This window comes from Eptatretus burgeri, chromosome 13 (assembly GCF_056783735.1).
Source record: "Eptatretus burgeri isolate ZD-2024b chromosome 13, Ebu_testis_v1, whole genome shotgun sequence".
NCBI classification, from domain to species: Eukaryota; Metazoa; Chordata; class Myxini; order Myxiniformes; family Myxinidae; genus Eptatretus; species Eptatretus burgeri.
This window is the reverse complement of record NC_140973.1, coordinates 5,120,559-5,141,767: the sequence shown is the minus strand read 5'-3', so window position 1 is coordinate 5,141,767 and position 21,209 is coordinate 5,120,559. Positions and strand designations below refer to the sequence as shown.

Sequence of the window (21,209 nt, the reverse complement as noted above, 5' to 3'; positions counted from 1 at the left end):
TGATGCAAAAGAACACCAGGCTTGACGTGCACCCCGTTTTAAGGCTTCAACAGATCGAGGGTCCACAACATTCCAAGGAAGCGTTCCAGTTTTCAACTACCCTCCAACCAAATAAATTTTTCCTCTCGTCTAACCTGCACCTTTGTACAAGGAGTATAAGCGAGTGGTCTCGCGTTGAAAGGTAGTTTCCACCGGAGTGAAGAAATGCAGTCTAATCCAGTCTATTCTGTGTAACACCTTGAACGTTCGGATCAATGAATATACAAACGCCAGAGTCTCTCTGGATAGGAAAGTTCACGGAGCATGTGAATCATCCTTGCAGCTCTTCTCTGGACCTTCTCAACTTAATTGATAGCCACCTGGAAACTAGGTTGCCAATCAATAATCGGCCAACTCAAACAATGGATGTATGAGTGCGTTGAACAGATTCCGTCATCCAAACTCAAAGGATTGTTTGATGAGCCCAAGCATGTGGTTGGCCTTGTTAACCTGAACTAACAGTCGTTTCAACAAAGATGGGACTGGGATGGCTTCGTTCAGGATGCCGGTGATAGCTCGTCTACTCTTCGTGGACACCAAGCGATCTTTAACACCCACTGACTAATACAAGTAGTCGGGGCACCAGGCTTGACGTGCTTGCGCAGTGCAAGCAGATACTGCAGTGCATCCTACCAGGAGACATGAAGACAAGCTTTGTACATTTCATACGTCCGAGGGAGGGTGCAGCTTGTGATAAAACACCTTGTCTGAAAAGCACCAATCCAACAGTTTATAGTTAGGTCGGGAATCAAACACAAGACAGTAAGTGCGTTAACTCTGCACCACCGTCGTAAACTTTAATCATGTGAGAAGTGAGGAGAAAAACAGACTGGCAAAGAAGCATTCTCGCAAACAATTATTATTATTATTAATTGCATAAAAAATGCAAAATCTCGTGAACAAATAAACTCGAAGGAATTATCAAGCAATTCCCCAAACCCGCTTCAACACTTCCCGTTCTCCAGTCATATCTTCTTGATGACAGAAACTCCAAATACAATAACAAAAAAAAAACCAATGACAAAGGCAATAAAATATCAGCTAGTTTACAGCTGGGGAGAGAAAAAGATTCCACTATACTTTATGGGTACTTGGCTTTGTTGAGAGAGCAGCCATTTGCTGCTGAAGCTTTGTGTTGAAGATTTCCACCACGGCTGCAAGACATATGATGGAATTACAAGGAATTACAAGGAAATTGTTGCACAGGAGGAGGCCATTCGGCCCGTCATGCCTGCGCCACACCAATACCAGATTTAATCAATCCGTCGATACCCCTTCCCTTCGTGTGCAGCCTTTTGGCTGCTACACTGGTACTCATCTCGCCGATCTTGGAAGGATGACAGGCTGAGTCAACCCCCTGGTGTTAATTCAACGTCCAACGGGGCTCGAACTCAGGACCCAAGGATCCCAAGCCACCACCCTAACCGCTAAGCCAACATCAGGTTAAGTTAAGAATATGACAAAAAATTTGTGCACGAGGCTGAACGCAAAGGGATGAAACGAGAACGGCACTCGGTGGAGCGCACACCTCGGCCAGGCTAAACGGTTTACATTTTGTATGTAAACTGATAGGCTGGATCTGGATCTGAACCTGAACCAAGATCGAATCGGCTTCTTCTCGTGGGTGATTTTTTGAAATAAGCTTTATCTCATTTTAGCACCATCACTCAACAGTGAAGAATCACTGAAAAAAAAATTTCTTGTATCCAGATCCGGATCTTCACCAAAATCTAATCATTTCGACCTTGTCACACACACACACAACCTCATGACCAAATTTGGTCCAAATCCGTCCACAACTTTTTGAGATATCTTGTTCACAGACAGACAAACGGACAGACGGGGGGTGAAAAAGTAACCTCCGTCCACCTTCGGTGTTGGAGGTAACAAGAACGACACTCAACAGAGTGCATACCTCCGCCAGGTTGACCAGCTTACCTTCTGTATCCCACCGATTGGTCCGGATGCCGATCTGACCTTTCGTCCTTGTCACACACCAAAATCTAATAAGCTTATCATCACCTAACCAACTCATCCACCAAGTTTCGTCCAAATCCGTCCATAACTTTTGAGATATCATGTTGTGTATATATATATATATATATATATATATATATATATATATATATATATATATATATATATATATATATATATATATATATATATATATATATATATATATATATATATATATATATCATTGTTAGCACTATCACTCAATCGTAAAGGAATCACTTCCAGGATGAAAAAAAGTTCTCATATTCAGATCTTCACCAAAATCGAATCAATTAGTCCTTGGCAGACACCCAACCTGTCCACCAAGTTTGGTCATATATCTGTCCATAACATTTTGAGATATCCTCCTCACAGACAGACAAGCAAGACAGGGGTGAAAACATAACCTCTGTCCACCTTCGGTGGTGCAGGTAAATATGACACCGTGCATCACCGTTCACCTACTCCTGCATCACACAATCCCAAAATAACGTTTGGTGATGTTTCAAGTCAAACAGACAACATGCTTCGGATCATTATTACAAATTAGGTTTCCGTGATCCAAAATAGTACGTCACTACAATAAAAGCCACCCTGAGCAGAAGCAGAAGTGGAAAAATGTTGACACACACACAAAAACAATTGGGAATGTGTTTTTGAGAGATCGAATATTGGTCACACTTAAATCAGACCTGGCAATACCTTACCTTGTCTCATCATCAACTTTTCTTGCAGCATTGGCAGCACTTTGTCCTTCTGCTCGCCAATATATTCAACCTTGCGCTGGAAATATGTCATGGCCTCTTCTACTGTCTGCACAGCAAGCGAGACGTGCTTTAATTCCCGTTTTGTAAGAAGAGGATTGTTGAGGGGAAGGGGGGGGGGGGAGAGAGATAGATAGATAGATAGATAGATAGATAGATAGAGAGATAGATAGATAGAGATAGAGACACTAAACAATCAAAACCATGTCACTTACCTTTTGCACGTAATAGCCAGTTCCGATATCGACTATTACGTGGTTGACATTACTTAATTGCCCTGGAACATACATCTGAGATCTTCAATTAAGGATTGCAAAAGGGTACAAACAGCTCATTGTTTTGTGCCATTAATAATCCTCATTTAACAATAAAGTTATCTTTCTCGACAGTCTAAACCTCAATGAGCAGCTTGGACATGTACTTATGAGTCATGCTTGTAGACTGCAAGCAGATACTGGGGTGCATCCTCCATGCAGACATCATGAATACAAGTTTGATATATTTCATGAAATGGATGTGAAAGAGCTTTATATTGTTCGCTGTTACCACAAGCGACACCCGAGATCACCAATATTGTTACCACAAATGACATCATAGATCAGAGACACAGTGATGTCACACAACGGCACTGGGTTAAAATGTGTGTGAGGGAAGTTGGGAGAAAATGCATTTTGTGGCCATGGATAGTAACAGCCCTTTCCTCTGGCAGGGGTCAGCAGGCAACGGGAGCAGGAAGAGGTTATTCCATACCCTGACCCTGGGTAAACCTGATACGTAAGCAAAACTTTGGTGGATAGACAGACACGCTGTATTTTAATATGATTATGATGTCCATGTTTGCTCACCTACAAAGGATGTACATCGACATGGCAGTATGCGCATTAGAGGGATACTTTGCTAAAAATTACTCAATGCCACGCCGGTATTTTTTGAAATATACATCACTTCTGGAAAGTATTGCAGGCGATTCGTCGTTAAAAGAAACCTCCCAAAATAGAATATATCAACTTGTATCACAATTTAGTACTTCGAGTCAAAATCCGGAAGCGATCGCAGCTTGGAGAAATCTGTGACCTTGAACTTTGGGTGTGACGTCAAGAGTGCTCAATCACCTTGGCCGTTCACAGCTGCCACCGCTGACACTTTTACCAAACAAACTATGCCAACTTGCTGCTCTCCAGGCTGTACCAGGGCTGAGAAATTAGATCCATAATGTTCACTCTTTTCTCTCCCATGGGGTAAATGGAGCTCAATCAGAGTAAGTTTGTCCGCATTAAAACTGCTCCATGCTCCGGAAAAGTGGGCCCGGATCTGTGAACATCACTTCGAGGAGAGGTTTCTGTTTGTTGACCCCCAAGTATGTAACAGCACCAGATTTGTATCCCAAAACCAGGTTGGCCCTGATGGATGATACATACCCATCCACGGTTGAGCACACGGCTTGTTTGTGCACCACCGCGAAAGGTTTCAGAAAAATCGGGAAAGAAAATGACGTCGGGTCGAGGTAATCATAACATGTGCATACTTGTATACAGGATAGTACTGTATATAAAAGATTGACAACATGATGTCCACAAAGTAGTGGCTCATGAAGGAGCAAAGTCACAGAGAGAAGGCAACGCACCGACAGTGGGGCAACCCGTGAAATCAACAAGGGGACGAACGAGCATGAAGAGCGATAAGAGGGGGTGGACCACAGCAACCTGCATTTGATAGGGAGATGTAAAGGGGAGGAGGAGGATATATTTATCATTTATGTAAATGATAAATATGTCTTCATTTACTGTGTTTCCTTGTTCCACAAATATTGCGTTTTCTTGTTTGTCGTCAGCCATTGATATTGGCATTAGATGGATGTGAGATATTCACAAGATCAATAATGTTAGTTACCTCCGCCATCGAAGGTGAAGGAGGTTATGTTTTCACCCCTTTCTGTCTGTCTGTTTGTGTACAGGATATCTCAAAAAGTTGCGGATGGATCCGGATGAATTTTTTTTGGACAGGTTCAGTGTGTGACAAGGGCGAACTGATTCGATTTTGGTGAAGATCCAGATCCGGACACTGGAATTTTAAAAGTGATTCTTCACCATTGAGAGATGGGGCTAAACCGATAAATAGCATGATATCTCAAAAGGTTGTGGATGGATTTGGATGAAACTTAGACAGGTTGGGTGTGTGACCACGACGAATTGATTCAATTTTGGGGAAGATCCGAATACGGATCCGACTACTAGAATTTTAGAAGTGATTCTTCACCACTGAGAGATGCGGTTCAAAAACGATATATAGCACGATATCTCAAAAATGTATTGGGCCAGATATGTTCTCGTGGATCAGGCATTATATGGCGGAGGTATGCGCTCAATTGAGTGCCCTTCTAGTTTATTACTGTAATATGTTGTTACTCCTGGGGATTATGGCTCATCCTGGAGGATGATCAATGCTCGTCCGAAGCAGCGGCAATTGACGTCAGAGTAGCAATCATTCATTAGCTGTGCTCGTGTTGCAGGTATAGACAGTATTCCTTGTGCCCAGAATTGCACCATTTGTTTTGGGGTCAGGAGGAATCTCTGGGGTAGGTCTGGTTAAAAGGGACTATGATGGATCAAGAAAATTAACCACAATTCAAACTTCGGTTATAAAGGCAATTCCTTCAGATCTACAAGGTATGCGTGTGGACCACATCTCTCCTCAAATTCCTGTCTCCCCAAATTGAAGAAAAACATTGAATTGTGACATCGGAGGGCCATTGGACAATTTTTGCAGCAATGATGTTGCACCGCCATGCTCTTATCAGATTTAAAGGATACGGAACTCGTAAGAGGCACCAATATTTCTTTATCTGCAAAAAAGCCAACAAAAAAAAAACACATGATCATCGGTCAATATTGGAGGCATACACAATATTCATGAGGGGCACACCCCTGGGTGATGTTGCAGAAATCTCAGAGTAAACCACAGCATGGTATCGACTTGCACATAGTGCAGCAATTACATAATTTCAAATGTGTGACACCGAGGTCATTCCAAATTTTGACTTCAGCAGAGTTCAACTGAGAAGCAAATTCTTCACTTGGTGATCAAGTGCCTTTATTGAGTAAACCATGTAATTTACCTGCAATGTCTTTGTTCATGATTTTTAATGACTCCTTCGACACTTTCAGCTTGCTTTGAGCGATTTTCAACTGTTGCATGGATGCTGAAAAGAAATCAACTTCCTAGGAACAGGAAATAAATAATATGGCAATTACTAAGGCATCAAAATTTGTTACAGTTCCTGGGGAATTTTGTTGCATGTTATAGCAGTCTCGTTATAAGAAACACTCACCGAAATGAACACGAACACACACACACACACACACACACACACACACACACACACACACACACACACACACACACACACACACACACACACACACACACACACACAACGTAAGGAGTTACCATTTTTTGGGGAAGTGGGGGGGGGGCAGGGGTGGTGACAGGAATGAAACAGGGTGGTTCAGAGGTAACAAATGTACCTGTGATATTGTTACGAATTTGGAAACTTATCGCACACAACATTCAGGTCCTATAGATTAGTTATATCGGTAAGTATGTGTTTTATAAGATAGCTTCCTTTCCCTTGTCTAATGGGTAAATAAATGTCCATGCGCTGTGATTTATCTTTATAGTTAGGATTTCCCTTTATTGGAAAACCTCATCTTCCGCAACGACAGCAACAAAACGACCGTTGCGTTGCGGCAGTGCTGCCGAGAAGAGAACAGCCCCGGGATTCTCCGTGGCCCGAGTGGGGGAGGGGTCGGGCTGGCGGAGATGGATTAAAGGGGAGCCAGAAGCTGGTCAGGGAGAATCCTCACGATCGGAGACGCCAAGCGACCTTCCTGGATAAGGGACCTTCCTCTACAAAAGAGAGGAGAGCGGAGGAGAGAGAAAAAAAAAGAGCGGAGGAACAGAAGAGCTCAAGAGCTCCGGACGAAAGAGCATTTCCCCCGACCTGGACATCCCGTCTTGCTGGAGCGCTCGTCCCAGGGAGTCTGTCTGGCTGGGCTTGGTCATCGTCGTCATATTCTTCCTCCTCCTCCTCCGTCGCACGATGAAGCGCTCGAGAGACACCGCACCCCGGCAAGAACCGAAAGGGGTCGCTCGCCGGTGCCTGGATTCGGCTCGCCTCTCGCCGGACCAACTAGACTTGAAGACCGCACGAGGCGGACAGGTCCGAGCTAGGTCTCAATAAAGACCAATTGGTCCGGTCATTTTGGGGTATTTGTGTGTGCGCGTGTGTGTCCTGTGGGCCCCGTCTTTAAGTAGTAAACTGTTAAGTGCCTTTGCTGTATATAATTGCAATTCTCAATAGTCGGTTTAGCTCTGCCCTTACGTGCTTCCCTCATTTCCCTATTGCAAATAAATATCCTACTGTTCAATGTTCCAGCTCATTCGTGTCAATTCTTGCATTGACTGAGCGTGTCGTGTGCTGGGGAATTAGCAGGCCACTACCATGGCCATTGTAACGGGACTATTGGACCGACGGAACTCGGCGATCAAACCGCTCGGATCGCACACGGAACGAGCACGCTAAGCAGCTCGTTCCGTATGGGTGCCGTCGAGGGTGTGAAGACTCGGTAGATCGCCACGTGGTCTCTCGGTATTTTGAAGATTTGGCAAATAACCCTGCACCACGTGGTAGAAATATTGACCCTTCACGGTCCAAAAAGGGACCCGTACATTTCCGAAAAAGTACGATCTGAATTCTGGGCGATCGGTCGAGCCGACGCTGCAGCTGCATCCCGCGGTCGTGCTCGCGGCCGACACCCGGCCCCGCAACAATATATCCTATCGAGGTTCAATTTCCGACCGGACGACATAAACTCGGATTGGGGTTTCGCAGGCAGGGTTTTGCATAACGAGTGTGCCATCCATCGGATGGACGTCAAGCCAGGTATCCCATCTGCTCACGTTAAGCCAAGTATGTTGTGAAGAGTAGGCAAGTTATCATCGCATCTTGAACAAATTCAAAATTGCTGCCACCTCCTGTCAAATATCAGGCCTGACGAATCCCTAAACTTTTGGGCCTTACCATCAGCCACAATCTCTTGAAAGCATAGCACATCAGAAATGGCCTCCAAAGCCAGCTGCCAAATTGAAATCCTCTGTCATGCCATCTTTCCTTGGCAAATACAAACTTCTATCAATCTACCAGACCTTCGTCCACAGCTGGATGGAGGACTGCTGTCCCTTTGGGCTGGCATACCTGTCTTTCTCATATTGATGCTGTGGAGACCAAGGCCATCAAAATCATTGGAATCTCCCACGATGAAGCTGAATCGCTGAGCCCGTTACTCCCAAAATTAAGACAGGTTGATGGCTCCTCAGTTCTCTGCTGCCTCCTTTCTGGTCTTGCACCTCCTGTTCTTTCCCATTATCCATGATATTTACTCTCTCATACTTCCCTGAACCCATTCTTCTTCCAAGTGTTCCTCGATCCTGCTATTGATGTTTCCCCATTTTCACTGCCTAGCTCTTCTTCCAAGAGCCTTGACTGTATACAAAAATAAAGAAAGAAAAAAAAGTAATTTTAATGATTATTCCAGTGACGTCACCATTAGCCCCACTCCAGCTGACGATTAGCATTGTGCATGGTGATCTTAGGCTTGTGTGTGGCTGCTCGGCCAAGGAAACCCATTTCATGAAGCTCTCGCCAAACAGTGATTGTGCTGACGTTACTGTCAGTCAGTTTAGAACTCAATAGTAAGTGTTGCAACCCATGACAGATGATTTTTTCCACGCTACACACTTCAGCACTCGCGGTCCTGTTCTGTGAGCTTGTGGGGCCGACCACTTCGCGGCTGAGCGGTTGCTCCTAGACGTTTCCACTTCACAATAACAGCACTTACAGTTGACCGGGGCAGCTCTAGCAGGGCAGAAATTTGACAAACTGACTTGTTGGAAAGGGGCATTCTATGATGGTGCCATGTTGAGAGTCATTGAGTTCTTCAGTGTGGCCCATTCCATTGCCAATGTTTGTGTATGGAGATTGCATGGCTGTGTGCTTGATTTTATACACCTGTCAGCAATGGGTGTGGCTGAAATAGCCAAACCTACAAATTAAAAGGGGTGTCCACATACTTTATGTAGTGTCGGGTGCTTTATAATAGGGGGTAAAAAAATAAAAGCACGAATATTCATGCTCCCTGAGTGTGCCTTTGTTCCATTTGACAGTAGAAACATACACACCAAATATGAAGCAGATTGGAGGATGTTTAGGGGTTCCTCAAGTTGGCACAATATTGTTCAAATTTGCCAAACTGGAGCTGACAACTTGCCGTCGAATATGCACAACGCAGTACACTTCACAATTAATATGGTTGTTTGATATTTTAAAAAACCACAGCAGTCAAAGAGGATGAAAGAATAGTTTTTCCAAGGAGACCGAGATGAGCTTTTTGACATTGCAGTGCAAAATGCCCTCTCCATAATGGACATAATTGTGCCAACTTGAGGAACCCCGAAATATCATGGAATTTTGTTCATTTTTGACCTATAAGTTCATATGGGGTATTGGAACAAAGGCAAAATCAGGGAGCAGCAAAAATCAAACTTTCATTTTTTGGAACACCCTAATGTAGTGTGTATATATAAATGTGACCATCAACTCCATACATGTCAGTATGTGACCACCTGCTCCACACATGTCAGTATGTGACCATCTACTCCACACATGTCAGAATGTGACCATCTACTCCACACATGTCAGAATGTGACCACTTACTCCACAAATGTCAGTATGTGAGTACTTACTCCACACAAGTCAGTATGTGACCATCTACTCCACACAAGTCAGTATGTGACTATCTACTCCACACAAGTCAGTATGTAACCACCTCCTCCCCAAATGTCAGCATGTAACCACCGACTCCACACATGTCAGTATGTGACCACCTACTCCACACAAGTCAATCTGTGACCATCTACTCCACACAAGTCAATATGTGACCATTTACTCCACACAAGTCAATATGTGACCATTTACTCCACACATGTCAGTATGTGACCATTTACTCCACACATGTCAGTATGTGACCATCGACTCCACACAAGTCAGTATGTGACCATCTACTCCACCAACACAAGTCAGTATGTGACAATCTACTCCACCAACACAAGTCAGTATGTAACCACCTACTCCACACACACACATGTCAGTATGTAACCATCCACTCCATACATGTCAGTATGTAACCATCTACTCCATACATGTCAGTATGTAACCATCCACTCCACACATGTCAGTATGTAACCATCCACTCCACACATGTCAGTATGTAACCATCCACTCCACACATGTCAGTATGTAACCATCCACTCCACACATGTCAGTATGTAACCATCCACTCCACACATGTCAGTATGTAACCATCCACTCCACACATGTCAGTATGTAACCATCCACTCCACACATGTCAGTATGTAACCATCTACTCCACACAAGTCAGTATGTGACCATCTACTCCACACAAGTCAGTATGTGACCATCTCCTCCACACAAGTCAGTATGTGACCATCTACTCCACACAAGTCAGTATGTGACCATCTACTCCACACAAGTCAGTATGTGACCATCTATTCCACACAAGTCAGTATGTGACCATCTACTCCACACAAGTCAGTATGTGACCATCTACTCCACACATGTCAGCATGTGACCATCTACTCCACACAAGTTAGTATGTAACTATCGACTCCACACAAGTCAGTATGTGACCATCTATTCCACACAAGTCAGTATGTGACCATCTACTCCACACAAGTCAGTATGTGACCATCTACTCCACACAAGTCAGTATGTGACCATCTACTCCACACATGTCAGCATGTGACCATCTCCTCCACACCAGTCAGTATGTGACCATCTACTCCACACAAGTCAGTATGTAACTATCGACTCCACACAAGTCAGCATGTGACCATCTACTCCACACAAGTTAGTATGTAACTATCGACTCCACACAAGTCAGTATGTGACCATCTACTCCACACAAGTCAGTATGTAACCACCGACTCCACTCGATTTGATCTTGCACAAGAGACGTTGATGTTACCCACTGTTAAATGCTTTACGATTGTCTGAGTACATGTAGTTTTTGTGATCATCATCATCATCATCATCATCATCATCATCATCATCCAGCCCTCTGGTCGATTGTTCGAGGACTGTGAGGTGTCGTGTACAACAAGGGTCCACTAGGGTCCACTCTACAGTGAACGACCCTCCACTTTAACTCGTCATAATTACACAGAAAACCTCATCCAATCCATGGACATGCGTGGAAATGCGAGTTGGATTTTGAGGTGTCGTCCCACTGCGAAAACCATGCTGTTCGCTGGTGACAAGGTTATATCATTTCACTTGATGACACATGACCACCTTGGTGGTTCGAGACCTTCTCAAAGGGTCCAGCCAGCAGTTCGAGCATACAGTCCGAGTAACTCATCGATCCCCACTAAACAATCGATCAGTTACTCCGTCTTTCAACGGCAGTGGACATTTCTACATACAATGGTGTCCTCAGCTGGATCTGACCACACGACGATGACGACGAAGAGCACCACACTACCTCCAATGAGCCAGCTACTTCAGGGTTTTCAAACCAAGACAAAAACACCCAAAGTGAAAGGTCCAGACAAACACCTCATTTTCAGCGTCCTCACCTGCTCCACCTGGCTCTTCAACGCCTCCAGCTGAGGCAGAGCAAGCTGACTGATGGGCACGGCCTGCGGTTGCGCCATGATGGATCGACGGAGGAGGGAGTGAGGGAGTGAGGGAGTGAGGGAGTGAGGGAGTAAGTGAGCGTGGAGGAGGGGAGGGAGGTTTGTGCAGAGCAGGTTCCCCAAAAAGTATTAATTTTGACCGAAACAAAGTTGTATATAAATAAATACCTTTGTGTAAAAAAAAAATAATAATCGTGCTAATTGACTGTGGAGAATCGTTTTACAGAATATTTTTCCTCGTGCGCTATTTAAATATCGACTGTGACGTATATCGCTTGATATATAAACAAGGACAAATGTGTCCACGAGCAGCGTCCTCAAGGTTTTGTCGGCTAAAAAAAAACAAAACAACAACAACAACTTCCGATATTTCGTCACGTGCCTTGATTAAGCCAATAGCGAAACGCGTCATAATGTATTTACGTATTTACGATATATCGTGTATTTACGAAATAAATAATGTATTTACGGAATTACAATACGATAAATGGAATAATCTTTAAATAGTAACGTGAACTTTTCGAAACTTTCAAGCAAATGTCCGAATATATTTAAAAGTTCATGATAGACGCTCTCAAAAGGCACCGTCCGTGTGAGGATGTGTATATGTGCTCAGTATTTAAGGAGATCCGGATCTTGTATACACAAGAGCTGAGTCCGAGAAATTAAGGTTTTGTCTTCAGAAGAAGAAGAAGAAGAAGAAGAAGAAGAAGAAGAAGAAGAAGAAGAAGAAGAAGAAGAAGAAGAAGAAGAAGAAGAAGAAGAAGAAGAAGAAGAAGAAGAAGAAGAAGAAGAAGAAGAAGAAGAAAAAGTCCTTGACTTGCTCTCCATGAGCAGCATTCGCGCTAAAAACCAACAAAACAGTTAAATAATGGAGCCACTATGCCGAGGAGCAGAGCATCAAATTGATTATAACGGGGGTTATTTTAAATAATAATAATACAGTAATAATGATAAACCGGAGAGATCGTTTTTATTTTTTAGTGTGGCGGGCGGGTGGCATGTTTGGAAATTTCGTGACGGTTTATTCCGTATTTTATAAATGGCTTTTCCCAAAGTGTTGGCTGTGGGTGTTTATATCTACGCATAATGTGTTTGCTGTAATAATTCCAACGCAACACGACGAAGGAGGTAAAATGGCGATTGCTCAATGCTGGGGGTGAAAGGTGAAAGTGCGCTCGAGCCGCTCGCGCACATGTGTACTCTGTGCGTGTTACGGCGAGCCCTTTCCGGCATGGCCTTTCCAGCCACGAGATACTTCAGCGTTCCCTTCTTTCCTTCCCCTATCGCCTCCATGTTCGCGTGCGGCGGTGCACGGGGCGCACAGATGTCGGCACACGAACTACTTCAAAAAATGAAGAAGGACGGCGCGCACAAGGACCATGGGAAGCCGAAGGAGGAGCGACGTTTCGATCCTGCTCGCGAACTTGCGCAAAAGTTTCTCCGACAGACGACCTGGTTCCGCGGTTGTCACCCGAACACGGTCACCAAGGTGCTCAAGGAAAGTGTGATCTATCACCGAGATGATCTAATGGTGGTGAACAAACCGTACGGGCTACCTGTGTACGGTGACCCTGAGGGTGCGCAAAACTCCATCTCGTCGGCGCTCTCCAGGTTACACATCATGATGGGGTTGATACCACGGAGACCGCAGCGCAACACCAACATGGTGTTCACCTCAAACTCGAAGGTGGTAGAACCACCAGTAAACATGGTCGACAAGGTTTACCTGCCTTGCCACCGCCTTGACCGTGACACTACAGGTGTGCTGCTGTTGGCGCGGGGCGAAGTGCGGTCTCGGATCGGAGAGGCGTGGCGTTCCCGCGAGGTGTCACACCTGTACCTGGCCGTGACTCTCGGAGTTCCAGCAAACTCACGAGGCACCATCGACATGCCGTTGCGGGTTAAAACCTTGCTCGGGAAACGACGGGGCCAGAGGATGGAGCCGGCGGTTCCTTTTCATGTTGATACTCATCGCGCAGTCCTCGTCAAAGGTCGACTTCCACTTAGCGCCAAACGAGCTGTGACCCATTACGAGGTGTTGTGCAGCTCCAAGCACGCGGCTTTGGTGGTCCTGCGTCCCAAGACCGGCGTCAAACACCAGCTGAGGGCACATCTCGCTTACGGCCTCAAAACACCGGTGCTTGGGGATCATAAGTACAGCACCCCAAGAAACTCACCCACTGGACTCAAACCACAGAAAGTTCCACCAATACTCCTGAAAACTTTGGGTCTTCTCCCGAGAGACAGGAAGCGCACCAGGAATAAATGGATAACCGGGCGACGGCTACCTTTTCACCTGCACGCGTTGACTCTCACCTTGCCCGGTCTTGGTCCTGATGGAGCTTTGCTATCCGTTAGTGCTCCTGTGCCACCACTCTTTCGTCGTACTCTTCGACATCTGGATTTGGAGATACCTTCTCACCTCACTCCTGGTGCTCCAGCAATAGTGGATAGCACTTAGTGCTGTCAGGGGTATACTCGTGTTGGCCAATATAAATGTGACCTCACAGAACCACGTGAGAGCATTTAAAAACTGCTCGAGATAAAAGTGTAAGATGATGATGTCAACTGGAAGCAGATACGGTAGTCTGGCTGTTCAGATGAACTCGGATTAAAGTGAGCTGGACACCAGTAATTTGAACCATTATCAACAAGCAAAAGCCTTCACGGTCAACACAACGATTTTCATGTCTGAGTTCAGCTCCGTGTGCAATAACGGCAAAGTGTACCCTGAATGAAACCACAAATGATAAATGGCTTGTACGTGCGATGTATGCAACGTTCAAATAAAACCACGTGCTCGTAATCCTGTCATCGAGTTTATTAAACATACATTTCCAGACACATCCATGGATCGAATGAGCTTTTTATGTGCAATTGTGACGGGTTAAAGCAGAGAGTCGTTCTTCCATGGCAATTAGGCAAAGGGAAAATGGGTTTGAACTGTCATGACATTAACTCGCAATTTCAAGGATGTGTTTGATGGTGATCCTGCCTACCCCACTGCCAACCTCCCCCACAGTGATGAAATAATTATTTATTACTTTACAGGGAAGGAAAACACAATGCTTGCAATCCCTCAAATCTTACACAGTAAAAGAGCGACTGCCTTGGAGTTCAGAAATCCACGGATGTGAGACAGAGTGCAGCATTGGTTCCGCCAAACCCAAACGAGTTTGAGAGTGCCACTCGTTTACTGACGTTGCCGGGCCAGTCCTGCGCTTGTAACGGTACGTAATTCAGTCGGAAAGCCGGATCGACTCGATCCAGGTTTGCCGTTGGAGGTACGATTCCGTGAGCGCACGCGAGAGCCGTGAATAAAATCTCGAGAGCGCCCGCCGCGCCGAGAAGGTGTCCAGTAGCCCCTTTTGTGGACGAGATGGCGACGCGAGGAGCGTGTGGCCCGAAGAGACGCTCGATGGCTGAATTCTCTGCAGCATCGCCCAGGGGTGTGCCCGTCGCGTGTGCGTTCACGTACCCCACGGCACTCTCTGGCATATCTGCATCTCGTAGGGCCGCTGCCATGCACCTGTCCCAGCACACAGCGTTCACTTAAACCGATTGTACTGGATTGCAACGTGACCAATTCAGGTCCTAAAGGATTCAGACCTGGTCGTGAATAGTACAAGAGAGTTAAACTCTGCAGAACAGCCTTGACTGTGGAGGGGAATCTGGCTCACGCTCACCGTTACCAATTTGATTTACGTGCCAATAATTTGGCATAATTATCACTTTCCAAAATAATTTGTTCTGCTGCAAGCAAAAGGTCCGAAGCTAAACATTAAAGAAAAATACAGGTTTAATAGATAACAAAACGGGTTGGGAACCCGATGGGGGCAAAAAGGGGCACTGGAACAAAGAACCCGATCGGTTCCAAGTACAACCAGAGTGGTGTCAAAGCCACCCAATGCTCACCTGTTTATACATTTATCGTTTTTAAAAGACGAGTCTAATAATAGTTTTTTATAAAGCATTGCAGTGAAGTCTGATCCAAATAATTTTAAAGCAATATATGTATTTGTATATTGTAATCAGTGAAAAAGTGTGGTCGATAAAAACATGAGAAAGGAAATAACTTGCACCAAAAACTTTAACATTTTCATGCTCACGCTGACGCTCATGCTGGGGGTATCGCTATAGCTCTTTGTTCTTAGAACAGGTGAGCTAAAATCGGTCTGACGCCCGAATCTATGATTTTAGTGGGCCCTTCTCGACCCACCACCATGGAAAAATAATCCAAATAATAAGGCCCACGAAAAATCTGAAACAAACAAACAAAAATTCAAAACGTTTCCAATTGGTGTCTGTCAGCCTAAGGGTCTCGGAGTGGTTACCGGAGTAGTTACTCAAAATATCAGCTTCTCTTCTCTCCATGGTGGATCAATCACCATTTAAGATATTTTATTTCCTATTTGTTTTGATTTAAAATGACAGTGAGGTAGAGGGGCAACAATTGGTTACAACCGGGAAGGATATAAACTAACAAGAAATGGAGAGAAAGACAGAGATAGAGATAGATGGGTCAGGGTGGGATGACAAGGTGGTGGTGCACTGCTTGCTTGAAGACCTGGAGTAAAGAGAGGAAAAGAAAGAACGGAAGGCGGTTCCAGCAATTGGAGAAGCAAGGAACAAAGGAGTTGTGGTGTGCAGTCAGCCTGGATTTTGGAAGCATCAAAAGGAGGGGGTGGGTGACTGGAAGAACACATGCATGCTATTGTTGCGGTTGAGGGTCAGAGGACAGAGAGCAGAGGGAGCAATATCGGAGGAGAGGAGGTTAAAAAAAAAAGAAAAAGAGAACGCCGACCTGCCTGCAACGTGATAGAAACAGACCTTTTTCTTCGGCCTCATCATGGAAGATGCCAATGATTTTGACAGCTGTAGATTCGACAGAATCAAGGAGAGACCAATGTGATGTTGAGGCGCCACCCCGTGGTGGAGCACAGTACTCCATTGAGATACGGATAACCGCTTGATATACTGGCAGAACCACTGATTTTCAAGGAAAGACTTGGATCGAAAGAGGATGCACAGTCTGTGGCTGACTTTGGAGGCCAGCTTTGCTATGTGGTTATCCCAGGAGAGGTCATGACTGAGCGTGAGACCGAGAAGTTCAATAGATTGAACTTCTTCCAGTGGCTGACCATGGAAATAGACACGTGGGTTGGCTTAACAATCCTTCCAGAGTGACAGGGTGAGACGGGGAGTTTTCTAGGATTAAAGGCCATGTTCCATTTATCAGACCAGCATCTAATCAATTCTCCATCACCAGAGAGTGACGCAGTTGATATCTGCATAGCAGAGGGATGGGGGTACTGTACGACACAGAATGGAGTTTACTGCAGAAAGGTACAGAGGGGTTTCCAGAGCATCGGAGAGGTCATTAATATAGATGAGCAACAAGACTGGGCCCAACATACTGACTTGGGGGAACTCCAGCCCTCATTGGTAGAGTGGAAGAAGTCAGAAATCCAGGAATGAAGGAGGCCTTACATGCCACAGGCAGATAGGTTCACAAGCAAGGCAGGATGCCAGACAGTGTCAAATGGCTGAGCTATGTCCATGGGGACTGTTCTAACCTCTTGATTGAGACTTAAGGTCTCCAACCATTGCTGAGAGAGGAGCAGTAGCATGTCCAGAGTTGAGTGACCAAGATGGAAGCCAAACTGATGATCAGAGATCAGGATGTTTGAAAACATGAAAGACTTTTCTCAGCAGCAATGATGGATTCCATGATTTTGCTTGTAACTGCAAGTCAGCTCACTGGTTCGAAGTTGATACGATCATGTGCAAATGTGTTTCTCCATGTTCTGCTGCAGTGAAGTAACATACTCCCTGGTGGTGCAATTGTTCCAATAAGGGAAGGGAGAGGATGGGGAAACATTTTGGTGAGGGGGAGTCAATATCGTTCACCGTATATTACAGCACAGTTTGGAGATGACGAGAGCTATTAAACCTGGTGAGCGGGTTAAATTGGGCCCTGACACTTGGAACAATAACGAATATCCTGATGTCAGGCAGTCACACCCGCAAACAAAGGGATGAACATGAACACGCGTGTCATGGAAGACTCGTGTCAAAGTAAAATATCTCGCTGAAGAACTGGGAACAAATGAAAGTTTCCCTTTAATATAATCGAAGACGTCTGACACACAAAACAGGTGAACCACTTCGTGAATTTGTTTAAGATGCAAACAACCACACCCTAAGATAGCAAGTAGTGCCCTGACAACAACCACACCCGAAGATGGCAAGTAATGCAAGCTGGTGTCAAGAAGTGTGCAAGAAGGCCAGACCAATTGCTACCTTCATTTTAGGCAGGAATCTTGAATTTTTTCAGGGTGCCGGTGATAACTCACATACTTTGCATAACAGACAATGTGGGATATTTAATGCCCACCAAAAACCAGTGCTGGCAGACGGGTCCTCAGGCTTGTCCTTCCACTCGACAGTACACATTGATGCCTTACTTTACCTGTGAAAACACCAGGTTCCCAGTTTATACCTGCGGGTTGAGAGACAGCTCAGAGGTGAGTGCACGTACCTTGAAGGCCCAAGCTATCCTGCCAGCCTCGGACATTAAACGGAGTGTTGGAAAGGGTGCTGAACCAAAACAAACCTCTGCAGGCCGAGATAGCAGGAAGCAGAAATAAAAGAAAGAAAGTTCGACAGGAAAAGATTTAAAGGTGTGTGTTTGTGTGTTTTTTAAATCCACTGCCCCCACTCACTTGTATTAACAGGAAATGGTCGGAACTTGACTCCTCTCATCTACAGATATTTCTTGACTGTCCTGTATTTTCATGAGTCCGATTTGCATTCAGGAACAGAACAATTATGGCTAACAATTTTGAAATTTCCACTCTTTCATCTAAATGCTGAAAATTACGTTTAAAAGACGACTTGAATTACAGATTTAATGTGAGCAATGGCAGGTTAAAAGTGCCCATCGAGCTGAACCGAGTCACTGAAAAGACACACGCTGCGCATGTGGAAAATGGATGAGTTGGTTTGGTGACCAGAACAAGTCTATCCAATTTTTGTTCAGGTCCGGATGCAGATCCGGCCTATCAGTGGAATACAAAACGTAAACTGTTCAGCCTGGCAGAGGAATGCGCTCTACCGAATGTCGTTCGAGTTAGATGATGAAATGTTACATTTACAAAGATAAACAAGAAAAAGAGCAATTGGAGATTGCAGACCCTCCCCAGGACTTGTTTTGTGTGGTGTGTTGTGTAGTTTTGTGTGGTGTGTTTGGGAGTTTTGCGTGGAGTTTGTGTCCTGGTTGTTACGTAATTAATAAGAGACTTAACTAGAACTGGCACTTTATAACTGCTGGCAGTGATGACCGGGTACAAAGACGTCCCACTTTGATGCAATCCCGTTTTGATCGGACATCTGACCCTGACCCATGACATTTATTATTATTATTATTCAATTGAATTTAGAATGAGAATAAAATAAATTCAATTCAAATCAAATGGAAGACCAAATAGGTACAGTCCTGCATTGGAATAATCAGGAGGAATCCAAACAAGCAAAAAAGCAAGGATGAAGTCATCATGAGGGACTTGGATAGGATTCACATTTCAGTTGCTACTGCTCTACCCTCAAACCCATTCAGGCACAGCCAAGTGAGGCATATCCAAATAAATAAATAAATGAACAAACAAAATAAAAACAAAAAATAACCCATATCAAAAAATTAAGTAATTTTGGCTACTAGACCAGGTGTTCCCCATCTTGACTAGATCATAATTGTGAAGTTTCAAGTCGATTGATTTAGCGGTTCCAGAGCAAACATTATTTAATATTTTCTTCAATTCAATATGGCTGCCAAACCACATGACCCGTCAATTATTCCTGAACAAACTTGTACACCCATGGCTTGGGGAAAATTTGTGTGAAGTTTCCCCTCGATATGTCCAGCCATTCTGGAGAAGAAGATTTTTAAATACGTTTCAGGGTAAATCCAATATGGCTACCAAAACATGTGATCTATGTCGTCATATGTGTGAACCTTTTGTTCTACATGGATAGGCGGTAATACTTGTAAAGCTTTGCCTCGATCTCAGCCACTTCAGAGAAGAGCATTTTTGAAGGTTTTTCCTTTTTTTTTTTTTAAACAATATGACTGCCGAATCACGTGACCAATGATGTCATCAAAAACTTTTCTGTAGACAATTTTATCCCTAGCTGACCCACAAAATTTTTCATACTGATCAGATGTAGCGTTCTACATATGCAATGATGACGTCATAACAAAGGCACCTATGACGTCATAAAAAAAAATCACACTCATTCCTCATGAGGAGGGAGTCCTTACTAAGTGCCAAGTTTCTATTTTTTTCCTTGGTGCGGTTTCAGAGATACAGAGGTCCAATGTTTTTCTGTTTTTCCAACATGGCTGCCACACCACGTGACTCATGATGTCATAATCATGATTAAATAATTCCACATGAGTAGTCGCACCCATGGTAAAAAAATTTGGCTCAATCCGACAATCGGATGGTTGCGGAGAAAAACACAAAAGTTCTGTGCAGACAAACAAACAAAGACAGACAAACAAACAAATGGACCCAAACGCAATACCTTCTCCTTTGTCAGGGGTAGCTAGAAAGTATCCGAAAATGCAAAGCCTGTCCACACCCACTTTGTACTCAAACTAAACTTGATGGAAACAAGTTAAAAAAAAAATACATATATATTTAAATTTTATTAATTAGTGTTCTCCGTATGCCAATAATTAAGATTTGTTGAAAATTTGATGACAAAAGCTCAAATGGGAAAAAAAAAAATTATGGCCTGGACAGACACAGACAGACAGACAAGTGATTGCAAAACCCCGTCTCCCACCATAATAACTATCACTCAGTAAAATAGTTACCGATAGGCACCATCGCCATCTGGACTAGGTGCAGTGATGTGGCAGGCGTCACCCGAGAGACCGTAGCCCAAGATCTCAGCATACATGCGAGCACCACGGCGCTGAGCACACTCCAGCTCTTCCAGCAGTAACACGGCTGCTCCCTCACCCATTATAAATCCATCACGCTCAGCATGAAACGGCCGTGCCAGACCCACGGAACTAAGTGCACGGGCACGCTCAAACCCAGCCATTCCGAGAGGTGATATGGAGGCCTCGGTGCCACCTGCAAGCATGGCGTTGGCGTCCCCTGAACGAATGAGACGCGCCGCATCACCAACGGCATGGGAGCTGCTCGCACAAGCTGTCGCTGCCGCATGGTTTGGGCCTTTGAGCCCATAGCGCACGCTCACCAATCCAGCCGGCATATTGGCCAAGATGCGAGGGATAAAGAATGGGCTAACCCTGAAACAAAGAAAGAATGGCATTGCAATGCTCAGAAGCAAAACTGTTGCACAATAATCTGACAACAATGCAAAATAATACTTGTGAGGATAGTTGCACAGTCAAAGTAACAAAGTAACAGGTCAAATCAAAGAGCATCATTCGTAAATTCTTTCATGTGCTTTGTAAAATAAACTATGAAGAAACACCCTCTTCCCACACACATCACAGCACCACACTAAAATATGGCGTGTCCAGGCCTAGCTAGACTCAGCTATGAGAAGCGGTTGAAGGAGACAGGGCTTTATTCACTTGAAAGGAGGTGGTTA

General features: G+C 44.6%; 3 protein-coding genes across 4 annotated transcripts in view; 1 reads left to right on the top strand and 2 right to left on the bottom strand.

Annotated features, from left to right (window-relative positions):
- Positions 1-806: 806 nt before the first annotated feature.
- On the bottom strand, positions 807-11,890 carry PFDN5 (prefoldin subunit 5). Its single transcript, XM_085850854.1, has 6 exons — positions 11,514-11,890; positions 5,917-6,019; positions 5,612-5,643; positions 3,017-3,091; positions 2,745-2,850; positions 807-1,193 (listed from the first exon to the last, which is right to left on the bottom strand). Exons 1-6 carry the CDS (start codon positions 11,589-11,591, stop codon positions 1,114-1,116), a joined length of 474 nt encoding a protein of 157 aa, XP_085706980.1. The 5' UTR covers positions 11,592-11,890; the 3' UTR covers positions 807-1,113.
- Positions 11,891-12,556: 666 nt separating this feature from the next.
- RPUSD4 (RNA pseudouridine synthase D4) lies at positions 12,557-14,382 on the top strand. Its single transcript, XM_085850844.1, has one exon. The coding sequence runs from the start codon at positions 12,724-12,726 to the stop codon at positions 14,035-14,037; it is 1,314 nt and encodes a 437-aa protein (XP_085706970.1). The 5' UTR covers positions 12,557-12,723; the 3' UTR covers positions 14,038-14,382.
- OXSM (3-oxoacyl-ACP synthase, mitochondrial) overlaps positions 14,383-21,209 on the bottom strand; it is a 28,206-nt gene continuing 21,379 nt past the window's right edge. For both annotated transcript variants that reach the window (XM_085850842.1, XM_085850843.1), the window contains exons 4-5: positions 20,458-20,901; positions 14,383-15,105 (exon numbers count right to left, since the gene is read on the bottom strand). In XM_085850842.1, the coding sequence (XP_085706968.1) occupies positions 14,694-15,105; positions 20,458-20,901 (856 nt within the window). In that variant the 3' untranslated portion in view covers positions 14,383-14,693. The remainder of the gene's footprint in view (positions 15,106-20,457; positions 20,902-21,209) is intronic.